The following is a 24024-nucleotide window of genomic DNA, read 5'->3' as shown; positions in this document are numbered from 1 at the left end:
TTTTTGTTTTGTTTTTTTTATTGATTGTTTTGTGTACTTGTAATATTGACTGTATTTTATAGACAGTTTGGTTTTTTACACATTTGTTGTAAAGTTGTTGATAGTGTTATGAAGCTCTGTATATACATACACACATACATACATACATACATACATACATACATATATATATATATATATATATATATATATATATATATACAGTATATGTATTCATATATATATATATATACATATATATATTAAATATATATATATATATATATATATATATATATATATATATATATATATATATATATATATATATATATATATATATATATATATATATATATACATACATATATATATATACTTAATGAACGTGTTGGCTTGATTCTGTTTATATTTCCTACTTATTTTACATTGTCGCAATTTTAAAAACTTTTTTAGACATTTTTTTTTATTAATGTTTTCCTCTTTGTCCTCCACTCGGTTTTGTTCAGGATTATCAATGCTGTTATTGTCGCCATCACTCTCATTTCTGTTTTTAGGCTTCGTTGTTCCGCAGTTGTTGTTGTTCCCGGGCGTTATTGTTGTTGCTTTGGCTATTGTCTCGCTTTAGTCGCGTCTTTCACAGCCATGCTGGCGTTGTTCATGCGATTGTTTCATGCAACGGTTCTCCAACTTACAACTTACGTTTAATAGGAAGGTATAAGACCAAATGAGCTCAGAGGAATTTTGCAGAGAGAGAGAGAGAGAGAGAGAGAAGTTTATTCTCGTCCAGATCTTATGAGAGACAAAAGGGAATGATTCTTTTTATACGTAAAAAAATGAAAAAAGTCGATGATAACAAGCAGGCTCATTCTGCTTCTCAAGAAGGCGAAAAATGAAGAGATATTCTACCTTGCAATGCAAACCGCGCTGACAGAATTGCTATTGTTTTTCTCTGACAATCTGACGATGCGCTCGAAAAAAAAGTGGTTTCTTTTGTTTAAGAAAGACAGGCGAGAAACCACCAAACTTTACGTTTAGTTTTTCATTCAAAGCTGATGAAAAGAAAGGAACGCAAAATAAATGGAATAACATCGTAAAACTTTTTCCAGCGTTATATAATCTTTTTTGTTACCTTGTATTCTTTCGCGCGCGTGTTCTAGAGCTGGCAGTCTTGTTTAATAGCTTATGCTAATGAACGCTTTTTTTTTTTCGAAAAAAATGTTTCAATTTATTTCCGCACCTTTCCGCGCGTGCGATTATGGTAGCAAAACTTTATGTCTATCTTTATGCGCTCGAGAACAGGTTTCCGCACTGGGATTTCGGCAATATCAACCTGCCTGTTTGTATTCTGTTTATTTTTGTGTTGTTTACTAGTCATCTCTCTCAACCTGCCTGTTTGCATTCTGTTTGCTTTTTGTATTGTTTACTAGTGGTCTAACTCAGCCTGCCTATTTGTATTCTGTTTACTTTTTGTACTGTTTACTGGTGGTCTCTCTCAACCTGCCTGTTTGTATTCTGTTTATTTTTGTATTGTTTACTGGTGGTTTCTCCCAACCTGCCTGTTTGTATTCTGTTTATTTTTGTATTGTTTACTGGTGGTCTCTCTCAACATGCCTGTTTGTATTCTGTTTATTTTTGTATTGTTTACTGGTGGTCTCTCTCAACATGCCTGTTTGTATTCTGTTTATGTTTTGTATTGCTTACTGGTGGTCTCTCTCAACCTTCCTGTTTGTATTCTGTTTACTTTTTGTATTGTTTACTGGTGGTTTCTCCCAGCCTGCCTGTTTGTATTCTGTTTATTTTTGTATTGTTTACTGGTGGTCTCTCTCAACCTTCCTGTTTGTATTCTGTTTACTTTTGTATTGCTTACTAGTGGTCTCTCTCAACCTTCCTGTTTGTGTTCTGTTTACTTTTTGTATTGTTTACTGATGGTATCTCTCAACCTTCCTGTTTGCATTCTGTTTGCTTTTTGTATTGTTTACTGGTGGTCTCTCACAACCTGCCTGTTTGTATTCTGTTTACTTTTTGTATCGTTTACTGGTGGTTCCTCTCATCCTGCCTGTTTGCATTCTGTTTGCTTTCTGTATTGTTTACTGGTGGCCTCTCTCAACCTACTTATGTGTATTCTGTTCATTTTTTATTGTTTACTGGTGGTCTCCTTCAACCTGTCTGTTTATATTCTGTTTACTTTTTGTATTGTTTGCTGGTGGTCTCTCTCATCCTGCCTGTTTGTATTCTGTTTATCTTTCTATTGTTTATTGCACCTTCTTTTTTTTTTAGGTCCCTCTCCACCGAATGCTCTCTGCTGGACCCGCAAACTTACTTTTCACACATACAACAATGCAGACGTAATAAGATTTGCATACGGCTTACCCAATATTAATTTTCAAATCCGCACTGTCAAAACACTCAGAGAGTAAAAAAAAGTGTATTTTTTTCTTGAAAGACTTGATATCTTCAGCCCTCTTGATATCAAGGGGGTTTACTGAACAGTCTTTGAGCCAACAGTGGAGTTCAAGGTTTTTTTTTTTTTTTTTTTTTTTAGGGCATGTAGGATTAAAACTCTTTATAAATATAACTGGCATTGCTTTTCATGCTTATAGATGGTGAATGAATAAACGTATATATATATATATATATATATATATATATATATATATATATATATATATGTATGTATATATAAATATATATATATATATATATATATATATATATATATATATATATATATATATATATGTATATATATATATATATATATATATATATATATATATATATATGTATATATATATATATATATATATATATATATATATATATATATATATATGTTTTGTGTGTGTATACATATACATACATACACACATAACAATTGTGTAAGTGATAAAGTGTGTGTGTGTGTGTGTGTAACCACTTCTGTGGATATATGAACATTTGGAAAGAATTTGCATATTTCTAACTGCACAAATGTACCCATGCAGGCAATATGCATAAGTGGAAATGCTTTGGAAAACCCTCACACGCATCGACTATACTATCTACTCCTATGGAATTCTATTGCATTAATATGCCAAGAGAACTTGAACTAAACACCTGATAGCCTATATATATAGTTTCCTCAATTCGTAACTCAGACGAAACGAACAGAAAGGAAATTGGGGGAACTTCAGAGAAGCCCCTGGGATATCACCTTGTTTCGAACTGAATTAACTCCCCTAATTGTTTATTGGCATTCGAGGATTAGAAGGATTTTTCTTAGGATTCCGGTAACAAATAGGGCCAGTAATGCCTTATCTCTGACAGTCCTGAGAAAATTAAGATTTTTTAAACGATTATAGATATCAGCAACGTTCTTTATTATATGTGCATACTTTTCAAGTATACTTACCTCCAAATTAGCTCAATATTATGCGAATATCAAATTAAGAGAATGAGACCACGAACTTTTAAGAGCGGAAGACAATCCTGAAAATATTAAGATTTTGGTAATGCTAATAGGTGTTAGCAACATTCTTCATCATATGTGGCTACTTTTCAAGTATATTTACCTACAGAGAAACTCAGTGTCATACCCATATAAGACTGAGAGGATGAGGTCACGATTCTTCAAGAGTGTAAGCCCAACAAAGTGTTTTATAGATGGAATGAAACAGTTGTGGGAAAGGGAAAGTCATAATGAACAGAAAACCAGTGAGCCGGGGAAAGATGGAAGTGATTAGTGTGGTGAGGGTTAGACGTATTGCTGATAAGTATTCAGTGAAAGCAGCTAAAGTTATTGATGGGAGTACTTTATGTAGGGAGAGGGAGTCCATTTTAAGATTCAGAATTTTGAAGTACGAATGTGGCAGTGACTAATGTCTTGCTCTTTCTCTGGAGCCATCCCTACTAACCTCTTTGATGAATATATATATATATATATATATATATATATATATATATATATATATATATATATATATATATAATATATATATATACACACACATATATATACACACAAACATATATATACATTCTTCTTTTAACGTGCTTTTTCCCATTTGTATGGGGTAAGCACGATGCCTTTTTTGTGAAGGACTTTGATTTGGCTTTGGGGTAGACTTTGTTGGCTCGATCGGCTGCCCTGCCTGTCATCGCTTAGACCCCGGTAGCGTATGTACATGTATTGTACCAGTCACCAGCGCCCTTTCTCCCAGCAGCGAGGAGACGTTGCGCGGTTAGGTCGACAGCCGAGACGTGTGAGGTGTCTGTTACAAACATATATATACATATATATACAGTAGTATATATTTATATATATACATATGTGAGTGTCATATAAGTGTACATTAATGTCTATGAGGAAGCAATCTTATGTCCAAAAACAAACTAAAGCATCCTCTGTGATCTACTAATTTTAGTCAGCAATGTTTTTCACCTTAATATGCACACACAACATAACCAAACAAATCAGTTTCCAGATATTCTTGTAACGTCTTGGCTGCCTCTTACTCCGGAAGTCGCAACGCTATTGCGCAAACCCTTCTCAGACCGCGATATGTTTAAAGCAGGATCCTGTGACTCCTTTAATTAAAAACCCCGCAAAAATGAAGAAAAGTCAGTGTTTGCTCGCGAATTTTAAGATCTTGAGCGAGACGAGTAAGCACCGGCGATTTGACTTCAAAAAATTAGGTCATTTAAGGAGACAAACAAGGTTCTTGCAAATCCAATCAAAGATGATGAAAAGATCCCCTGGAAAGCGAGAGGGAGAGAGAAGAGCTTCTTTCCTCTCAGATCAAAGGAAGTGTGGTGACAGAGAGAGGGCAAAACCTTTCCCCTAAGTTAATTAGGATCGTGGTTAGCAAACATGTCGCATCTCGACCAGCATGATGAGGCCTTGGTTTTCTGTCCGTTCTTTTTGTGTGTGTGTGTGTGTTTTTTTAAGACTATTATGTGTGGGGGTGGTATGTGTGTGTGTGTGTCCTCGTAGCCATTATAGAGTCTTGGACATTCTCTCTCTCTCTCTCTCTCTCTCTCTCTCTCTTGCTTGCTACCTTTCTTTTTTGTCGGAAATTAATTTTTTTTTTTGTGTGTGTTCGCTTTTTAGTCAGTTATTTTGACTCAATATTTGCATCTCTCCCTCTCTTTCGTATGCATATTAAGAGCAAGATTTTTTATATTCCTGCTTATTTATTCGTATTCTTTACCCTACATTATTATTTTGATTTATGTTCTTACGTGACAAGCACTTGTCAATATATACGTCAGCACCCTTCCATTTTTCTAAATGCAGTATTATGGGATTTCGTTACCCTCCCTTGGTTGGGACCCCTCACAGGCGACCAAGTACCACTTCCTAATTAATGTCAGTTCGTAAGTCAACATACGCAATTTGGGAAAGGAATCCTGGCCCCTCTCTCTGGTGACGCGAGCATCACAACCAATCATCTGTGCTCCAGATTATCTAAATTCATAACAATCAATCATATGTACTCCTTATTATCTCAAATCATTAACACTTAAAGAATATGTTATGTTGTTTATCTCTCCCAGTTATTCAACCGCACAATTCAAGAAAAATTTGTTGTATATCTCTCCCAACTATTTAACCGGACACATGTACATATTTTATTGGATGCGGCAGCGATGAAAATGCTCAGGTGGATGTGTGGAGTACCGAAAATAGACAGGATCAAAAATTAAATAATAAGAGGAACTCCTAAAGTCGTAGAACTATCAAAGAAGGCCCAGGAAAGAAGACTGCAGTGGTATGGCCATGTGATGAGAATGGGAAGGGAGGAGAGCGATGCAGATGGAGGTGCCTGGTGGGAGAGCAAGAGGAAGACTGAAGGAGCGAAGGTGGATGGATTTAGTTAGAGAAGACCTGAGAGACAAACAATTGTCAGAGGAAGATGTGTTTGCCGGGCCAGGTGGAGGAAAGCTGTCAGAACCATCGACCCCACAAAGAAGTGGGAAAAGATGCGGAGAAAGAAGAAGATGTACAGTATTTAATTACCCATTTCTGACCAGCTAATGAATTTCAACTTTCGTAAGCTCGCTGTCGTTCAGTTTCCTCGAGCGGCGTCGCCAGCCAATTAGTCTATTGGTGAACGTGCTATCTATTCCTTTCAGAGGGCCATAAATCATCTGTTATAGACAGCACGCAGCCGTCGCCGTCGCTCTGAACGGCGCAAGAATTCCTAGGAAACGTGACTACCACCCCATACGGAAGACCGATTTTTTTTATAGGGCGTAGGTAGTCCAATACGAAGGAGACGAAAAAATCAGGGTAACCGATTGAAAAATGAGGATAATATGGATAGGCTGATGTCTTCGTAAAGCTTGTATATCTTTTGCTTTAGGAAAGGGACTATGATGGATATTCAATGTAAAATAACTAGAGAGACTTTAAATTTATTTAAATCTTTTTAATACCCTTATTTACAGTTATATTTTATGTATTTTGTAAAGGTTTCTCTATTCACTATTTTTTAAAATTTCTTTCACCTTTTATATCTAACGATTTCATTCCTGACATCATATGTAAGCAGTAGTGTTCATTTATCTTCTATTTAATTGGCATTCCTTTTATTTTATTCTTATTGCCAGTGACATAAAGGACTTTGCTTCCGAATTTTCCATTCGTCCCCAGAAGTTGTTAAGTGATTCAGTTTTCAAGTTTTGTCAAATTCCCGTTAAAACCTTTCACCGCAAATCACCAATACATCATTAAGAATTTCCCTGTATAAAAATTCCATACTGATTCAACGAAAAAGATAATAAGTCATTAAAAATTCTTGTTTGGTTTTCGTCAGTGTCAATCTATGTTTACCACAGAATGCAGAAAGGAAACAAAGTATCGCTCCCATTGTTCAAATTGGAAATCCTTATTCGAGTTCGTGATTACATCCGCCAAGATGGTAATGTATTTGTCCGGTTTAATTGCTTCTTTGTTTGCTGGCAAGATTATCAGAGTTTGTACCAAATACGAGCCAGTTCTAAATGCGGTAGTTATCAGAAGCTTCACCATTCAGAATCAAAACTGATATTTGAGTTTCAACAACGCTTTCCTTAGACCGGATGTTGGTGCAAGATATCATTATACAATAGGAAGAGATATGCTCTGAAATTTTTTGAAAATAAAAAAAAGTATGCCATAAAGTGTAAGGTTTTCTTAAGGAATTATTATTAATTGATTTTGAGTTCATTTCAAATTACCATTACTTATTGTATTCATCCATTTATTCGTTAATTATTTGATTAACCGATTTACATACGCATTTATTTTTCTGTCAACATCATAAATCTGTTTACATGAGCATTTATTCATCTATCAAACTCATAAATCGGTTTACATGCGCATTTATTCATCTATCAAACTCATAAATCACTTTCAATGCGCATTTATTCATCTATAACTTCATAAATCGCTTTAAATGCTCATTTATTCATGAATCAACCTCACAATTCGCTTTAAATGTGCATTTATTTATCAACCAACTTCGCAAATCGGTTTAAATATGCATTTATTCATCTATCAACCTCATAAACCGCTTTAATTGAGCATTTATTCATCTATCAACCTCATAAATCGCTTTAAATGTGCATTTGTTTATCAATCAACTTCACAAATCAGTTTAAATATGCATTTATTCATCTGTCAACCTCAAAAATCACTCTAAATGCTCATTTACTTATTTATCAACTTCATAAATTGCTTTTAATGCTCATTTATTTACCTTTCAACCTCATAAATCGCTTGCAATGCGCATTTATTTATTTATCAACCTCATGAATCATGACAGTACAGAACAATAAGTGATATCAAGATTATATATATATATATATATATATATATATATATATATATATATATATATATATATATATATATATGTATATATATGTATATATTCATATATATATATATATACATATATATGTATATATATATATATATATATATATATATATATATATATATATATATATATATATATATATACATATACACACCCCAATCTGAACAGCAGCTTCGATATTCACCAAGGCGTCTGCAGTCACTCACTGCCCAATACAACCACGCCCGGACACAAATCTGATATAGATATATGCGATTCCATGCATACAAACACATCATGACTGCAGTGTGTGTGTGTGTGAGTGTGAGAGAGAGAGAGAGAGAGAGAGAGAGAGAGGGAAGAAGACACATAACCCAGCCTCCGGATTTCCACAAAGAAAAGCAGCCATACAGACAGACAGTAAGCCATAAAAACAGATACCACGAAAGACATCATTATATATACAGTATAATCATACATACGCATATTACGCACACATATACGTATGTATATATATAATATATATCTATATTTATATGTGTAGTGTGTATAAATATATATATATATATATATATATATATATATATATATATATATATATATATATATATATATATATATATATATATATATATATATATACATATATACATATATATACATATGTATATATAACACTGACTGAGGTCTGCAGTATCTTCTTGTTTCTCTACGCGGTTTTTGAGGTCAATTCTATTCGTTTGGATTATTTTTTAAGTTGTTGCTTGTTTTTTTTTTTATTTTTGTCTTTTGTTTTGCACTAAATAATCATAATACTGTAAAGAAGAGGGAAAAATTTAGGGTTTCGATAATTTTACGAAATGTGTCACAAGTGAGAGTAAATATATATATATATATATATATATATATATATATATATATATATATATACATATATATGTATATATACATATTATATTACATGCATATATATACATATTTTATATATATATGTATATATAATATATTTATTTATTTTATATATGTATATATATATATTTATATATGTATATACATAAAAATATATAGTTTCCAGCCATGAGACCACAGTGTAGAAAGTTATATTCACAACCACCTTCCCGTGAACGCATCTTTTCTCGACCACCCGACATTTATTACTTAACAAAAAGGAAAAAATATGAGAAACGGGATATTAACCGACACCTCTTCTTCCTTCTACCCCATTCACCTGCATCTCATTCGTTTGATCCCTCTCGACGTTCAGTCAATTATCTAATCATCCGGTACTTTTTATTGGTGATCAGTAAAAAGGGTATGCTCCCCTTCTCAAGGCAACTACGCTAATTAATTTGGTTCATTGGTTAATTGGCTACCCTTTCTTTGTAGTTTTTACTTGTTTATAACATCGTTGAGATACACTTTTTTCAGAGAGGTGAGGATTCTATGAGAATATGTAAACACTCTTCATAAAATTCAAAGCTTTGTGATGCTCCGTAGAAGTTGCGTTAGTTTCTGCCGTGGGAATTTTATGTTAGAGAGATTTGTTTCTTAGATTTATTGTTTTTAGTTTTCTGGAAAAGAAAACTATTGTGCCGGATTTGTCTGTCCGTCCGCAGTTTTTTCTGTCTGCCCTCAGATCTTTCAAACTACTGAGGCTAGAGGGCCGCAAAGGTATATGTTGATCATCCACCCTCCATTCATCAAACATACCAAATTGCAGCCTCTAGCTCTCAGTTTTATTTGATAAAAGGTTGCTAGTTTCGTGCTTCTGGCAACGATATAGGACAGGCTACCACTGAGCTGTGGTTGGCATGGACGCGGCTCATACAGTATTAGACCGCACTGAAAGATAGATCTGTTTTCGGTGGCCTCGATTATGCGCTGAAGTAGCTGTACATAAAACTTGATTGCGCCTAAGAAACTTCGACGCATTTTTTACTTTTTTTTTTTTTAGTTTGATCGTTCCGTTTGATCCTTAATTTTATTCTCTCGTTTTGTTTTGAGTTTAATAATACCATTTGATCCTATGTGGTACTGTTTAATTCTTAGTTTTGATTATTTTCTCATTTGCTTTATATCGTTGTGCTTTACTACTTTACTAGTTTTGTTTTTTGTTGACAGTTATTTAATCATTCATGCACAAAAGTAACAATTACTTTCTCCCGCCGCCCTCTCTCTCTCTCTCTCTCATACACACACACACACAACACACATACACCTAGCTTTAAATAGTTTTTTTTGACAGTTATTTAATCTTTTATGCGCAAAAGTAACAATTACTTTCTCCCGCAGCCTTCTCTCTCTCTCTCTCTCTCTCTCTCACAAACACAAACAAACACACATACACACACTTACACACTGCCTAGTCAGACGGATAATTCGTAAAACGTCAAATCTCTTATCTCGAGTTCGTCCGAAAAAGTTGCAAATCTGTTAATAGGGGTGTCTGCGCGCGCGCGCGCGCGCGTGTATATGTGTGTGTGTGTGTGTTTCTGTGTGACTGACAGTTTATGCAAGCATACTTATGTACTTATCATTACCTAAATTAATTATTTTAATGATAATAATGAAGCAGCGATTTGCATAATGGCTTACCACTGCAAAATAGTCTATCTACAATCCCCATCGAATCCACAACAGCTTACGCAGGTAGCAGCACACGTGATTAATGCATCCGGATACAGTATTCGTGAATTTGCCACAAAAACATTGTAATTTCAACAAAGAGTTTTTGAGGAAATTATCGATAAGAAATGAGACTAATATTTCACCCTCTTTTATTAAATCACCTTGTTCCATATTTCATCCGGATGTCGAGGGAATAAAATTTATAGCCCCCAGTTGAAATATTTGCGAGAGAGAGAGAGAGAGAGAGAGAGAGAGAGAGAGAGAGAGAAGAGGGAGGGAAGGGGGAAGGGGAAGGGAGAGAGAGAGAGAGAGAGAGAAAACCTTGACAGTACATACATGACTTTCATAAGAGTACCACAGAAAAAATGTTACTTAAAGTTCTGCCAATAAAAAAAAAAAATCTTCGAACATTAAAATCAATCACTAATCTTTACTTTCTGGTAATGGTACCTGACTCGTCCGGATATAGACCGAGAATGATGACAGAGGCGACAATGAGGCCTGTAACTCAATCCGGGATGATGAATCATACGACGCACAAGAAGGCACGAGATTTCATTCCTTCCACCCTTTGGGAAACTCGGTTGATGGATGAGACTCTGACGAGATCGCAGCTATTTGCACAGTCTTTGTGGACCGAAGGTTTTCAGAGGTTTTCGACTTTCCTTTGTTTTTTATAGTTTGGCTGGTTTGAAGTTTGATAAAGAATTGCCCTTCCCGTGAAAGGAAAATTGATTAAAAATATCTTTTGGGTTGTGTTGTGAAGGTATCACCTCTGATCTGTTGGCATGGCTTTATTGAAGCAGCTAGGAATGTGGTAATTGTTGCTTTGAGGTAACTTTTTTCTTTTTAGTTTTCTGTAAAAGGAAAGTATTGTGCCTGCTTTGTCTGTCCGTCCGCACTTTATTCTGTCCGCATTTTTTTCTGTCCGCCCTCAGATCTTAAAAACTACTGAGGTTAGAGGGCTGCAAATTGGTATGTTGGTCACCCACCCTCCCTTCATCAAACGTACCAAATTGCAGCCATCTAGCACAAGGCTCTATTGAGGCAGCCAGGGCTTTGGTAATTGTTGATCTGCTTTCATTTTTTTTTTTTTTTTTTTTAGGTCTAAATTTTTCGTGATGAACTACCTGCCGGTAAACGGGAAATTGAGATTAAAATTGTCTTCCATGTTGTTTCGCCAATGTACCACCTACAATCGATTGACAAGGCTCTAACAGTGTAAACACAAATTTCAAAAATTTGGAAAGGTAAACAGAAATTTGGTAATTGTGCCTTGGAGTTCACTTTCTCTGTCGATATTTCTCTCTCCCTTTCGTAAAAGTAGCTACGTAGCCAGTACCTCTTCTTCCTCTTCTTTCTCTGCATCTTTTCCCACTTCTATGTGGGGTCGATATTTCTGACAGCTTACCTCCTCCACCTGGCTCGATCAAATGCATCGTCCTCTGACAATTGTTTGTTTCTCAGGTCTTCTATAACTACATCCATCCACCTTCGCTTCTTCAGTCTTCCTCCTGCTCTCCCACCAGGAGCCTCCATCTGCATCACTCTCCTCCCTTCTCATTCTCATCACATGGCCGTACCACTGCAGTCTTCTTTCCTGGGCCTTCTTTGATAGTTCTACGACTTTAGTGGTTCCTCTTATTGTTTAATTTTTTATCCTGTCCATTTTTGTTACTCCGCGCATCCACCTCTATGTCCAAAAAATCTTTTGCATAAACTACATTACAAAGTGACGATCAACTCAGCTAATGACAAAATGACTAAGGTCCCGCCACCAATAAAGTTTATTCCACTTTCCAAATGCTTAAAAATACAGGTCATGGCCACAGTGCAATATTTCAGAGCTGATGAGAACGTCTCAGTTATTGCAGCGTTGTAAATATTGGATATGCAAATCACATTCCGAACTATGTTCTCATGCGAGAAGATTTTGAGGAATTTCCATGACACGCGAGTGAGAGAGCAATAAAACTTCGTTGGTTGAAATGTACGAATTATTTGTCACCATGTGCACACGAAAATAAACACACACACGCATATATATATACATATATATATATATATATTTGTATATATCCATTTATATAAATATATATATATATATATATATATATATATATATATATATATATATATATATATATATATATATAGGAGAGAGAGAGAGAGTAGATCAGATTAGAAAATAACATTGATACTACCAAATCCTAAAATTACGGACGAATTTCAGCTCTACGTGTCATATATTCTGATACAAATAAGTTAATAGACATGACTGTCACATAAGAGCTGTGTAATATAAGCCCAGACATCACAAGATTTCTCAGAATTCAAAGACAACAGTACAACCAAAACCTGCTTACGACATCAACAATTGCAACATTGACGAAGAAAAGAAATCTAAAAAAAAAAAAGTAGGCAGCCTATGTCTATTAGACCTAGAAAAGAATTCTTTCTTCATCCCAAACCACGAGTCATAAATCTCCAGACGTGTACTGACATCCGGTGACATTTCCCAAGATAAGTATTGTCAAGTTCTCCATCGGTACCATTGTTGCTTCTTGATGATGCAGTTTCTCCACATTTCTTTGTTTGCAGCTTTGACATGGGATGTAGGGAAGATCCTCGTTCAATCCCCGTCTTTGCGGGGACATTGTCAAGGCTAACAAGTATTCCTCTCCACAAAAAAAAAAATATAGAGATTAGTCTCTGAAGAGAGAGAGTATTAGTTTTTATATTTAAATTGAGTGCAGTCGTTAGGAGGGTTTTCAAAAAGGACAAGTTAGTTTTCATGTATTTTTACGTATGTTTTAAGGTAAAAAAGATATGTTTGGCGTAAAATAAAATGATAAATTATGTTTTAATGTAAAAGATATGTTACAGTAAAAATAAAAATGATAAATTATATGTATATATATATATATGCATATATATATATATATATATATATATATACATATATATGCATAATACTAAATATATGCATACAAAGTATATATATGTGTGTTTGTTTGTGTGAGAGAATGAAATACGTTTGCTCTGGTAGGGATTGCTAAAGTTTGCTTGTGCACGAAAAAGCACGCAGAGTTATATATACGCACGTAAATAATTAAGTACCCACTTAGTATTCCCGTAAGCATTCACACATGTCTGCATCTATTTACATTTGTACACATACACACAACCAATAACCACACATTTCCTGTAAGTATGTTGAAATTTGCACACGAGCGCAAAAAAATATATATATTTCGTTTATATCATAACAATTTTTCGTTTCAGAATCAAATTGAACGCAATGGAAAACAACTCAGCTCTGTTTTCAGTAAGGAATATTTATGTACTCGCGTCGCTAAAATCGAATGGTACCAGAGGTAACATTCCTATTAGGAGGACGAAGATTCTCTCTGTGGTCTCCATTTCACCCCAAGTCCAACTATTCCACTGGATAAGTTTCCCAGTGTCGTGATATTGCATATCAGTGAATATCTGTTGCTCCGAATTTCTGCTCAGGGTATTTGTGGAGGCAATACACGCATGAACACTCACACACAAACACACACACACACACATACACACGGGCATTGCGTTAAATTGTACTGAATCTGCTACTGTTAAATATGCATTCAATTTAGGTTCTGAAATTCCCTGTTACGGAATTTCCAGGCGAACAAGTGTGCAATTACCGCTGAACACTACCGTATTTGATTATGCATATTTATGTGCATATATATAAATATAATATATATATACATACACACATATATTATATACTGTATATGTATGTATATATATATATATATATATATATATATATATATATATATATATATATATGTGTGTGTGTGTGTGTGTGTGTGTATTATTATTAATACAGGGTCAGGTCAGAAACGTGACCTCTTTCTTGTACTTCAGATGCTTGGTTCGAATCCTGCCACAGACGTCAGAATTTCTTCATATTCTTGCATTTGGATCTCAAGGCTTTGTGTGCAGTGACAAGCGTATAAGAAAAGCGTGAAGAATTCGAGAAGAGGGCATTGTGGTTATTGCATTCAGTTACATACATATCCGGCAAAAAGTGACTAATGGATTCTATTTAAGTGTGAGCGCTTATGTGTGTGTATATGTGTGTGTGTGTGAATACCTGTCAAAACCTCCAGCGGGGAAGCAGTATTTCCGAATCTGTCGATATCCCCGAGAGGCGAGACAGTCAAACTAAATAGAAACAAGTAAGAAATGCGCCGAAGTTTCTTCGGCGCAATCGAGTTTTCTGTGCATCAAGGCCACCGAAAAGAGATCTATATTTCGGTGGTCTCTGTATAATGCTGCATGAGCCGCGGCCCATGAAACTTTAACCACGGCCCGGTGGTGGCCTAGCCTATATTGTTGCCAGATGTACGATTATGGCTAACTTTAATCTTAAATAAAATAAAAACTACTGAGGGGGCTGCAATTTGGTATGTTTGATGATTAGAGGATGGATGATTAACATGCCAATTTGCAGCCCTCTAACCACAGTAGCTTATAAGATCTGAGGGCGGACAGAAAAAGTGCGGACGGACTGACAAAGCCGGCACAACAGTTTTCTTTTACGGAAAACTAAAAACTTGTTTCTGCGAGGAAAGTTAATACTGATATCCTATTCAAGAAATATATTAAAAGTCTATTGATTTTAAGCTCGTTAATATTTTGAAGAATATTATTTGACTCCTTCAATGCTATTACCACTCTGCATCTAAAGAATCAAATCACATTCTTCAAAATATTAGCGAACCTAAAATCCATAGAATTTTAATACGTTTCTTGAACAGGATTTTGGGAGTCTAAAAGAAATGTTCATAAGCAGACGAGGACAGATATTGACGAATGGTCGCCAATCAACGCATTCACTCCCTAAAACATTTCTCCTTGTATTTCAATAATTTACTACATTGTCATCTATTCATTTAGTTTGTTCATTTACTTTCTTCTTTTTTTAATAACTGATCACTTCTTTCCGTATTTCCTATTAACTTCTATCACTTATTTCTAATGAACACCATATTGCTTGGAAGCTTGAATTTCAAGTCAGTGGCCCTTGTGGTGGGCTTGTTTCATGTGATTAGAGTTCATCCTCTGAATAGTAATAGTAATAATCATCATTTTCTTGTTTCAAGAAATGAAAATCATAGATAAACAACTTGCATGAATTAAAAAAAATGCATTACAATACTAATCTACCACTGCAGGCATACCTTAGGTTCTTTGAGCGTCCCTTCGACTAAAGCTGCAATTCCTTTCACTCTTATGACTGTACCTCCGTTTCTTTCTTACTTTCAACACTCTCTAACTGTTGCCGTGCAGTTGCGAGGTTTTCCTCCTGTCACACCTTTCAAACCTTTTAACTGTCAGTTTCAGTTTCAAAGCCGAATGACCTCATAGGTCCCAGCGCTTGGACGTTGGCCTAAATTCTATAATCTCCTCTATTCTGCTCAATGCTACCACTAAAATATCTCCTTGTCTTTCAACAGGTTCCTTCCAATTCGAGCCAACACTCAATCACCTTCAGTTTGTAAAACCTAACGCCGCATAAATCCCATAATTTAACAAGCCGAGAGAAATGCCGTTGACGCTATGAAATCATGTCACAGGTCTGGTGCTGCGGCTGCTTCGACTTCAATATTGCATCGGTAACTTCGCTCAGAGCGACGGAAACTTGTACAGTGGGAATTCGGCGGGCTATGTCCTCTCGCGGCTTGGAGCGCTTTTCCTCGGATCACCGCAGTAATATTTTCTTTTATATTTATCTTTCTTTTCTCGTTTTCTTTACTCCTTCAGTAGTTTGAGCTACAAGAGGAAAGCAGATGCACATTTGAGATTCTAGGGAAGATTTTATTACAGGATGATGAAGATATATATACATATATATATATACATACATATAGATATATACATATATATACATATATATACACATATATGTGTATATATACTGTATATGTATATATATACACATATATATGTGTCAGTGTGTGTGTGTGTGTGTGTGTGTAATGTATTATCAAATATAAGCATTACATAAAAACGCCAAAATAACTTAGAAAAATGCCTCAATTTAAGTCATTCTATCTCTTCTAGCTGAAGGAAGGACTGTTGGCCTCTGAAATACTGTATTACTCTCATTGGCATTTCTAGGCTCACTGTTGATGGAATTCTGTTTGTAAATATTTTACAATCATATATATATTCTATAATATATATATATATTTTTTAAAGCATGTGTTCACCAACATTTTCCATTGAAACCCAACTGCTTTAGTCGTAATGGAGTTTATTGCAGAATCTTCATCGTCAAGTTGTTCAGTTCTCTTGCATCAATTTCTTGCGCCTTGTGTGTGTGTGTGCGTGTGCATGCATATAGCATATTTTCAGAGAGTATCCATGGACCTAAAGTTGCAAATACACGTCAACTTTTACTCTCTACTCTCCAATGAAAGCCCTCTGAAATATTCTGATTGCACTCGTGGGGAGACCATGCCTTCATCTCGTCGTAGATGTGCTATAAAATCTTGCTACACTAAGTGGTTTTTCAACCAGATCCTCTCTCTCTCTCCTCTCTCCCTCTCTCCTCTCTCTCTCTCTCTCTCTTCTGCTCTCTCTCTCGTTCAAAATTGTATACCTCCATCGACGTATCATTTACAAACTCCTTTCAGTTTCCAATTTTTATCGGAGAGGCTGGGACCGATTTCTCCCATTTTTTCACGCTTGCTGGCATTTCAGAAAATAGTTTTTAATTTCTCTATTGGTGATTATACAGTTTATATATATATATATATATATATATATATATATATATATATATATATATATATATATATATATATACATATAACATAATATATAACATATATATATATATATATATATATATATATATATATATTTATTTATTTATTTATTCTTATATATAAATTATATATATTCTTATTCATTTATATATATATATATATATATATATCTTCTCCTCTTTCTCTCATATATATATATATATATCTCTCTCTTGCTCTAATATATATATATATATGAAGATTTAGAGACATCAGATTAAAATAAGGCATAAATAACCATGTAATATCTTCTAAACAGGCACTCTTTATACTCTACAGCAGAACATACTATCACAAATACACACTCTCTCAGAAGAAGAAGAAGAATAAGAATAAATAATCCGAGACATAAACAAAAATATTCTCTCTTGAAATCTCTCTATCTCAAGAGGATCTCAGGGTTATACCTTTGAGTCTCTCTCAGCATCCAGAGACACTGGAAAGAGAGGACACATTTGATTTTCCAAAAGCAGCCAGAACCTTCATATTCATGATGTATCAACTCTCGGAATGAAGTCCTTTGGTAGTGACACCAACAAAAGAAAGAGGAGGTTCTCTCTCTCTCTCTCTCTCTCTCTCTCTCTCTCTCTCTCTCTCTGCTCTTCACTCTGTGTGGTGTGCATGGATTCATGTATTCTATAAGATTAGTACAAGATAAAGGAACAGGTATAACTAAACTACCTGTGAATGCTCGTATATGTGCGTGTGTCATTTGTGATTGAGAAAAGAAATGACATACATTCAGAACGATTCAGCAAAAGAATTTAAATTTAATTTCTTTCTCATCTACTTGTTATTTCAACTAATTAATTATTAATCTATTCATTCATTCAGATAATTCACCTCACGATTAAACAAGGACAGGAAAGATGAACAAATTTAGAGTAATCTTCCCCATTGATATTAATGTTTCTGTTAATTCCTGCATTTTGTGTTAAGAAATCTGTATAGATTTAAATCCTAACTACTTTATTAAATATTTTCAACTTTCATATAGATATTCATATATATATATATATATATATATATATATATATATATATATATCTATATATATATATATATATACATATATATGTCTATATGTATAAATACATATATATATATATATATATATATATATATATATATCTCTCTATATATATATTTCTGGAATATTCCTTGTCCTTTTATTAGTCTTTCTTTGTTCTTTCCGTCAAAACGTTCATTCTTTTTCTCTAATTCTTTATTCGGAGACTAATCTATTATTACTTTCTGTTCGACCTCAACTTACCCTTTATATAACTTATCATTCCCTTTAATTTCTCTGTCTGTCTGTCTGTCTCTCTGTCTCTCTTTGTCTCTCTCTCTCTCCTCACAGGAATGTAAGATCATTCTTTCACTTCCTTTCCTTTTTTTTCTCTCTGTTAAAAAGATGTCATAATTCTTCCTTATCCCTCACTAGTCTGTTCTTAATTAGCCTTTCGTCTGCTCGTCTTTCATTCCCCAACACTCCATTCCTCCTTCCCATTATCTCCTTCTTTCGCTTCTCTCCCTCTCTGACCTCCGTTCACATCATCCCATCCGTCCGCCTCCCGGTGATAAGTTCTCTCTGTGATGCCGAGATAACATATACGAGCCAGAAAAGTTTTCCGAGGCAGCCACAGCAATTTGACTTTTGGTCTGCACGTCAGGGCAACTGGTTTGTCAGCCGCTGTCGCTACGTGGGATAAGATTAGCTGATGTTGCTGACTTTTGCTTTTTGAGGGTAAACAGATTGACTTCTTGCCTCTTGCGTCAATCGTGTTTAAGAAACCTCGGCTCAATAGAATATTTCTGTACTTGTCTTTTGTATTTTTGCTGTCTTTGCCGTTTTGTATATATATATATATATATATATATATATATATATATATATATATAATAAACTATATATATATATATATATATATATATATATATACATATATATATATAAATGTATATATGCATATATATAGATAAATATAAATATGTATATACATATATATATAGAAGTATATATATATATACCATGTATATATATATATATATATATATATATATATATATATATACTATATATACTCTTTCTCATATATATATATATATACAGTATATATATACTGTACAGACATACATATGCATCAAATATAGCTTCTTAATTACTGCAGAGTACAGTGAATGGGAGCCTGCCCTTCTACTGCAGTATAAGAAGAAATTTCTCGTAAATATATCCAAATTGAAGTGAATCTTTTTATGTGTTCGTTATAATTAATTAATCCATTTGTTAATATAATACAAAGGTTGTCATTAAATTCACATTACAAGAGCTTAATATCAAGTGCTCATTTTAACATGTAAAGAGATTTGGTAGAAAAGAGTTTTTATAATTTAAACCAGTGGTTTCCAAGCCTGGGGCGTTCACCAGGGGCGTCAGCAATTTCTGGAGAGAACCGAGCTGATAGAAATTAAAATTCTCTAACTATATTCTTTATTCTCTTAACAAGAGTCACTAAGAAGCAGTGTCAGGTATCTCACTAATTCATTCCCAAAGAATAAAAACACCCCTTCTCTTTCTCTTTTTTTTCCCATTTGCCTTTAAATCTGGGAGGGAATTTTGCTCATAGATGCAAGGGGGGCGTGGAAGGAAGGACCAACTCTTAGAGGGAACGTGGTAATAAAAAGGTTAAGAACCACTGCTTTAAACGATATTTCAAAAGCGAGATTCTTTTCCTCATTTAAAACTGGACATTATTTGCATAACTAAAACCCATCATTTATAATGTAGATATGTATATACGTTGCATATATACATGATAACTAAATATGACTTTCATCAGCGCCCCATATGATGAAACATTCCATATGAATAGGAGTTCATCTGAATAATAATAATAATAATAATAATAATAATAATAATAATAATAATAATAATAATAATAATAATAATAATTCAGAACAGTTAGGGTGATACGTGCCAATAGACTAGACGTGACGTTGATTGACAAAATCAAGAAGAAAGTATCACTCATTGATGCCGCAATACCATGGGACACCAGAGTGAATGAGAAAGAAAGGAAAAAATTGATAAGTATTAAGACCTGAAAATCGAAATAGAAGGATATAGGATATGCTGTTGAGTGTACCCATAATTACAGGAACACTGGCTGATCCCAAGATCCTGAAAGATCTGGAAAACTAGATTGGTAACCAGGACTCATGCAGAAGAGTGTGCTACCAGAAACAGCGCACATAGTGAGAAAAGTGAGGACTCCTAAGGAGGCAGGATGCAACCCGGAACCCCACACTATAAAAACCACCCAGTCGAATAGGATGACTGTGTTAGACCAAAAAAAAAAGATAATAGTAATTAATCAATAAAAAGGTTTTTTAATCTTTTAGTTATATTTTCATTACTAAACAAAGACCAGATTTATTCCTAAACTCTGTGTCAAGATCAATTACCAGAACGTTCTCTACAATTAATGACAAACGTTCTCAAAAATTCTCTTTCGACGTCTTTAAACAATTAGAAATCTAGAATGTAAGTCAGTATATTACCCTTTCCGCAACAGATTATCTAAATCAGCGCTTGCCTCTAAACAAAATGACAATCGGGGTTAAAATTCCGCCTATAATATTATCATTATCATCATCACTCACACGAATCCGTACCGGAGTTAAAAAAAAAAAAAAAGTAAAAAATGGGTCGAAGTTTCTTCATCGCAGTCGAGTTTTCTGTACAGCGTATAATCAAGACCACCGAAAATAAATCTATCTTTCGGTTGTCTCGGTAAAATGCTGTATGAGCCTCGGCTCACGAAACACAACCATGGCCAGTGGTGCTTCTTATATCGTTACCAAGCACGAAGTATAGTTAACACAACAGCAAATAAAATCCCAAAGCTACTTAACGCTAGGGCTTTGCCAATTTGTGTTTACATTGATTGGAGGGTGGATGATCAACACGCCAATTTGCAGCCCTCTAGCCTCAGTAGTTTTTAAGATCTGAGGGTGGACGGACAGACAAAGCCGGCACAATAGCTTTCTTTTTACAGAAAACAAAAAAGTTGACCTAATCTAAAACGAGATATCAATTACTTCCAGTAATTTCGGCCCAATTACATCTCGCGATGACCTCTATAAGAGCGATGATTGGTTCCCTGAAAAAGAGATGTAGTCTGAGCAGGTTATACACAGAGAAAAGAAAAATAGATTTTAAAATGATAATCAGCCTTACGGACAAAGGGTTTTGATCCGCTTACAGAGCGTATTCCATTTACGGAATTGAATTGCAAAGCAATTGCCGAATGCCGCCGTTATAAATAATTCCGATGATATCGGTCATATTTCAGGAGGAGAGTAAGTAAGGAATCGGCCATTAATAATTAAATGGGAGGAATCATCGAGTATTGAAATATTAAATTTTTTCTAACAATGAATTCTGCCCCAAAACAAAGGATGCAAGGCGATCGTTTTATTCATACAATTAGTACAAATCACCTCAATGAAAATGGTTGTATTTTTGCGGGGGAGAGAGAGAGAGAGACATTAGAGCTCTTGAGTGAATGAAATCAAAAGACAATTGCCATTCTGAGACCAGGACAAAATCGAATGGTAGTTTCACTGATTTAGCTTCCTTAGTTGCATCGGTATTGCCTGGGAAAAATTGATTCCTTTTCAATCACGAGAAAAATTAGGTTATTTGGTAATGAAGGATCTATGATGTACAGTGGATATATGGGGTGTATGTAATTTTATGCCAGGCTTTGTATAGTTCATGAAGAGGAAGGAAGGAACAGGGGACTGAATGATATATGTTAGAATAAAAGGGTCTTGATATGTTATGGGGTAGGTAGGGATCTATGCCTGCTTCTGACATATATATATATATATATATATATATATATATATATATATATATATAAATATATATATATATATATATATATATATATATAATACATATTATATAATATATACATATTATATGTCATAATATGCATTATTATATATATGTTATATAAATATATATATGTATAATATATATATATACATACATACATACATACATACATAATACATACATACATACATACATACATACATACATATATATATATGTATATATATATATATATATATATATATATATATATATATATATATATATATATATATATATATATATATATATATATATATATATATATATATATATAATAATATATATATCTTTCCACTTCATACTTAAGTATAAAATTGCATAGCTAACTGTGAACCACACGCAGTCTATGATATGCCAAACACAATATAGTTTCTTAAAGCACAGACAAATGTCTCACATCAACTGATATTATTGTGAAGTACATTTGGATTCTTCCACAAGCCCTAAACAGAAAATCACCATCTGCCATCACTACCCTTCACTAGAAGCCTTTCCTTTTATTTACCGTATAACTTTTCAATTACCTAGCGGACAGTTTCATTAGTTCATTATCAATAGCATTGCCTGACCTAGAAAGAGAAATATACTTTTGCAAGATATGGGGGCGTCTGAAAGATCAGTGAGTCAGGGCAGAGCGTACATTGAATTATTAGCATGCACAGAGTTACTATTTTATGGCCTTATATGGGAATTATTGTGGAATAAAAGTATTAAGAGTCATCTATGCTACGGGACAAAGTCATTGAAGGAATGCGAGAGGGAGAGAGGAATGAATGCTGTTGAAATATACCTTAAGGAGTCAGTGAGAGAGGGAGAGGAATATCAGTGCTATTAGAATATGTACAGAAAGGATTCAACGAGAGAGAGAGAGAGAGAGAGAAATATCGTGCTATTAGGAATATGTACACAAGGATTCAATGAGAGAGAGAGATGGAGAATTCGGAGCGTATCTACCTTGCTACAGGAACAAATTCATTCCAAGAGATATAAGAGGAATATCGGTGCTTGTGGAGTACTTTTTTGAAGAATTCAGTGGGAGAGAGAGAGAGAGAGAGAGAGAGCCAGGCAAACAGACGAAAGGAGGAGAGAGAAAGGGGCAGACGGGAATATCGGCGTTGCTTGCTTTGTATGTGTGCGATCCTCCACCCCAGGGGAGACAGTTGGGTGCGAAACCAGACTTACTGGAGGCATCCGTCAGCCACAACGCGTACCGAACATACTGCCAGTAAAGCCAGTGTCTCGGATGCTGCATATCCGGATGATGCTTGAGCGAGAGGAAGAACACGAAGATTAAGTACAGCAGATCCGAGATGGCCAGCGCCGTCAGGTAGCTGTTGGTGGACGACCTCATCTTCCTCCTCGTCAGGACGACCATGGACACGCTGTTTCCGACGACCCCCACGCACATGACCAAGGGCACCAGTACCTTTTGGACCCAGTGGCGCGACTCGTCCATGAACGTCTCGTAGATGCTACCAGAGGCGGCGGAGGAGGAGGAGGAAGAAGGAGACGCAGAAGAAGGCGCCGACGGGGTCGAGTTACTCGATGAGGCTTCGGACAAGTTGGCAAAAGTCGAGATGTTCTGGGGGAAGTCGACGAGGGGGGTGTCGTCGTAGAAGGGAAAGTTTTCGAAGTTTTCTTCTTCCGCGTTAGAGAAAGGAATGTCATTGCTGCTGGTTCGGGAGTAGTTGGGTCCCATGGAAGCGTTGAGCATACCCCAGAAGACGAGGTTCTCGTTGAGTGTAATGTTTTCGATCATTTCCATCACTATCCA

At 34.8% G+C, this 24024-nt stretch overlaps 1 protein-coding gene across 1 annotated transcript in view; it reads right to left on the bottom strand.

Moving 5' to 3' along the window:
- LOC136849659 (FMRFamide receptor-like) overlaps positions 1-24017 on the bottom strand; it is a 41171-nt gene extending 17154 nt beyond the window's left edge. Inside the window, exon 1 of the mRNA XM_067122966.1 lies at positions 23433-24017. Coding sequence (XP_066979067.1) covers positions 23433-24015 — 583 coding nt within the window. The 5' untranslated portion in view covers positions 24016-24017. The remainder of the gene's footprint in view (positions 1-23432) is intronic.
- Positions 24018-24024: the final 7 nt, after the last annotated feature.

This window comes from Macrobrachium rosenbergii, chromosome 2 (genome assembly GCF_040412425.1).
Source record: "Macrobrachium rosenbergii isolate ZJJX-2024 chromosome 2, ASM4041242v1, whole genome shotgun sequence".
In the NCBI taxonomy this organism is placed as follows: Eukaryota; Metazoa; Arthropoda; class Malacostraca; order Decapoda; family Palaemonidae; genus Macrobrachium; species Macrobrachium rosenbergii.
The sequence above is the reverse complement of the archived record's forward strand: the minus strand, read 5'-3'. Positions and strand labels throughout refer to the sequence as shown.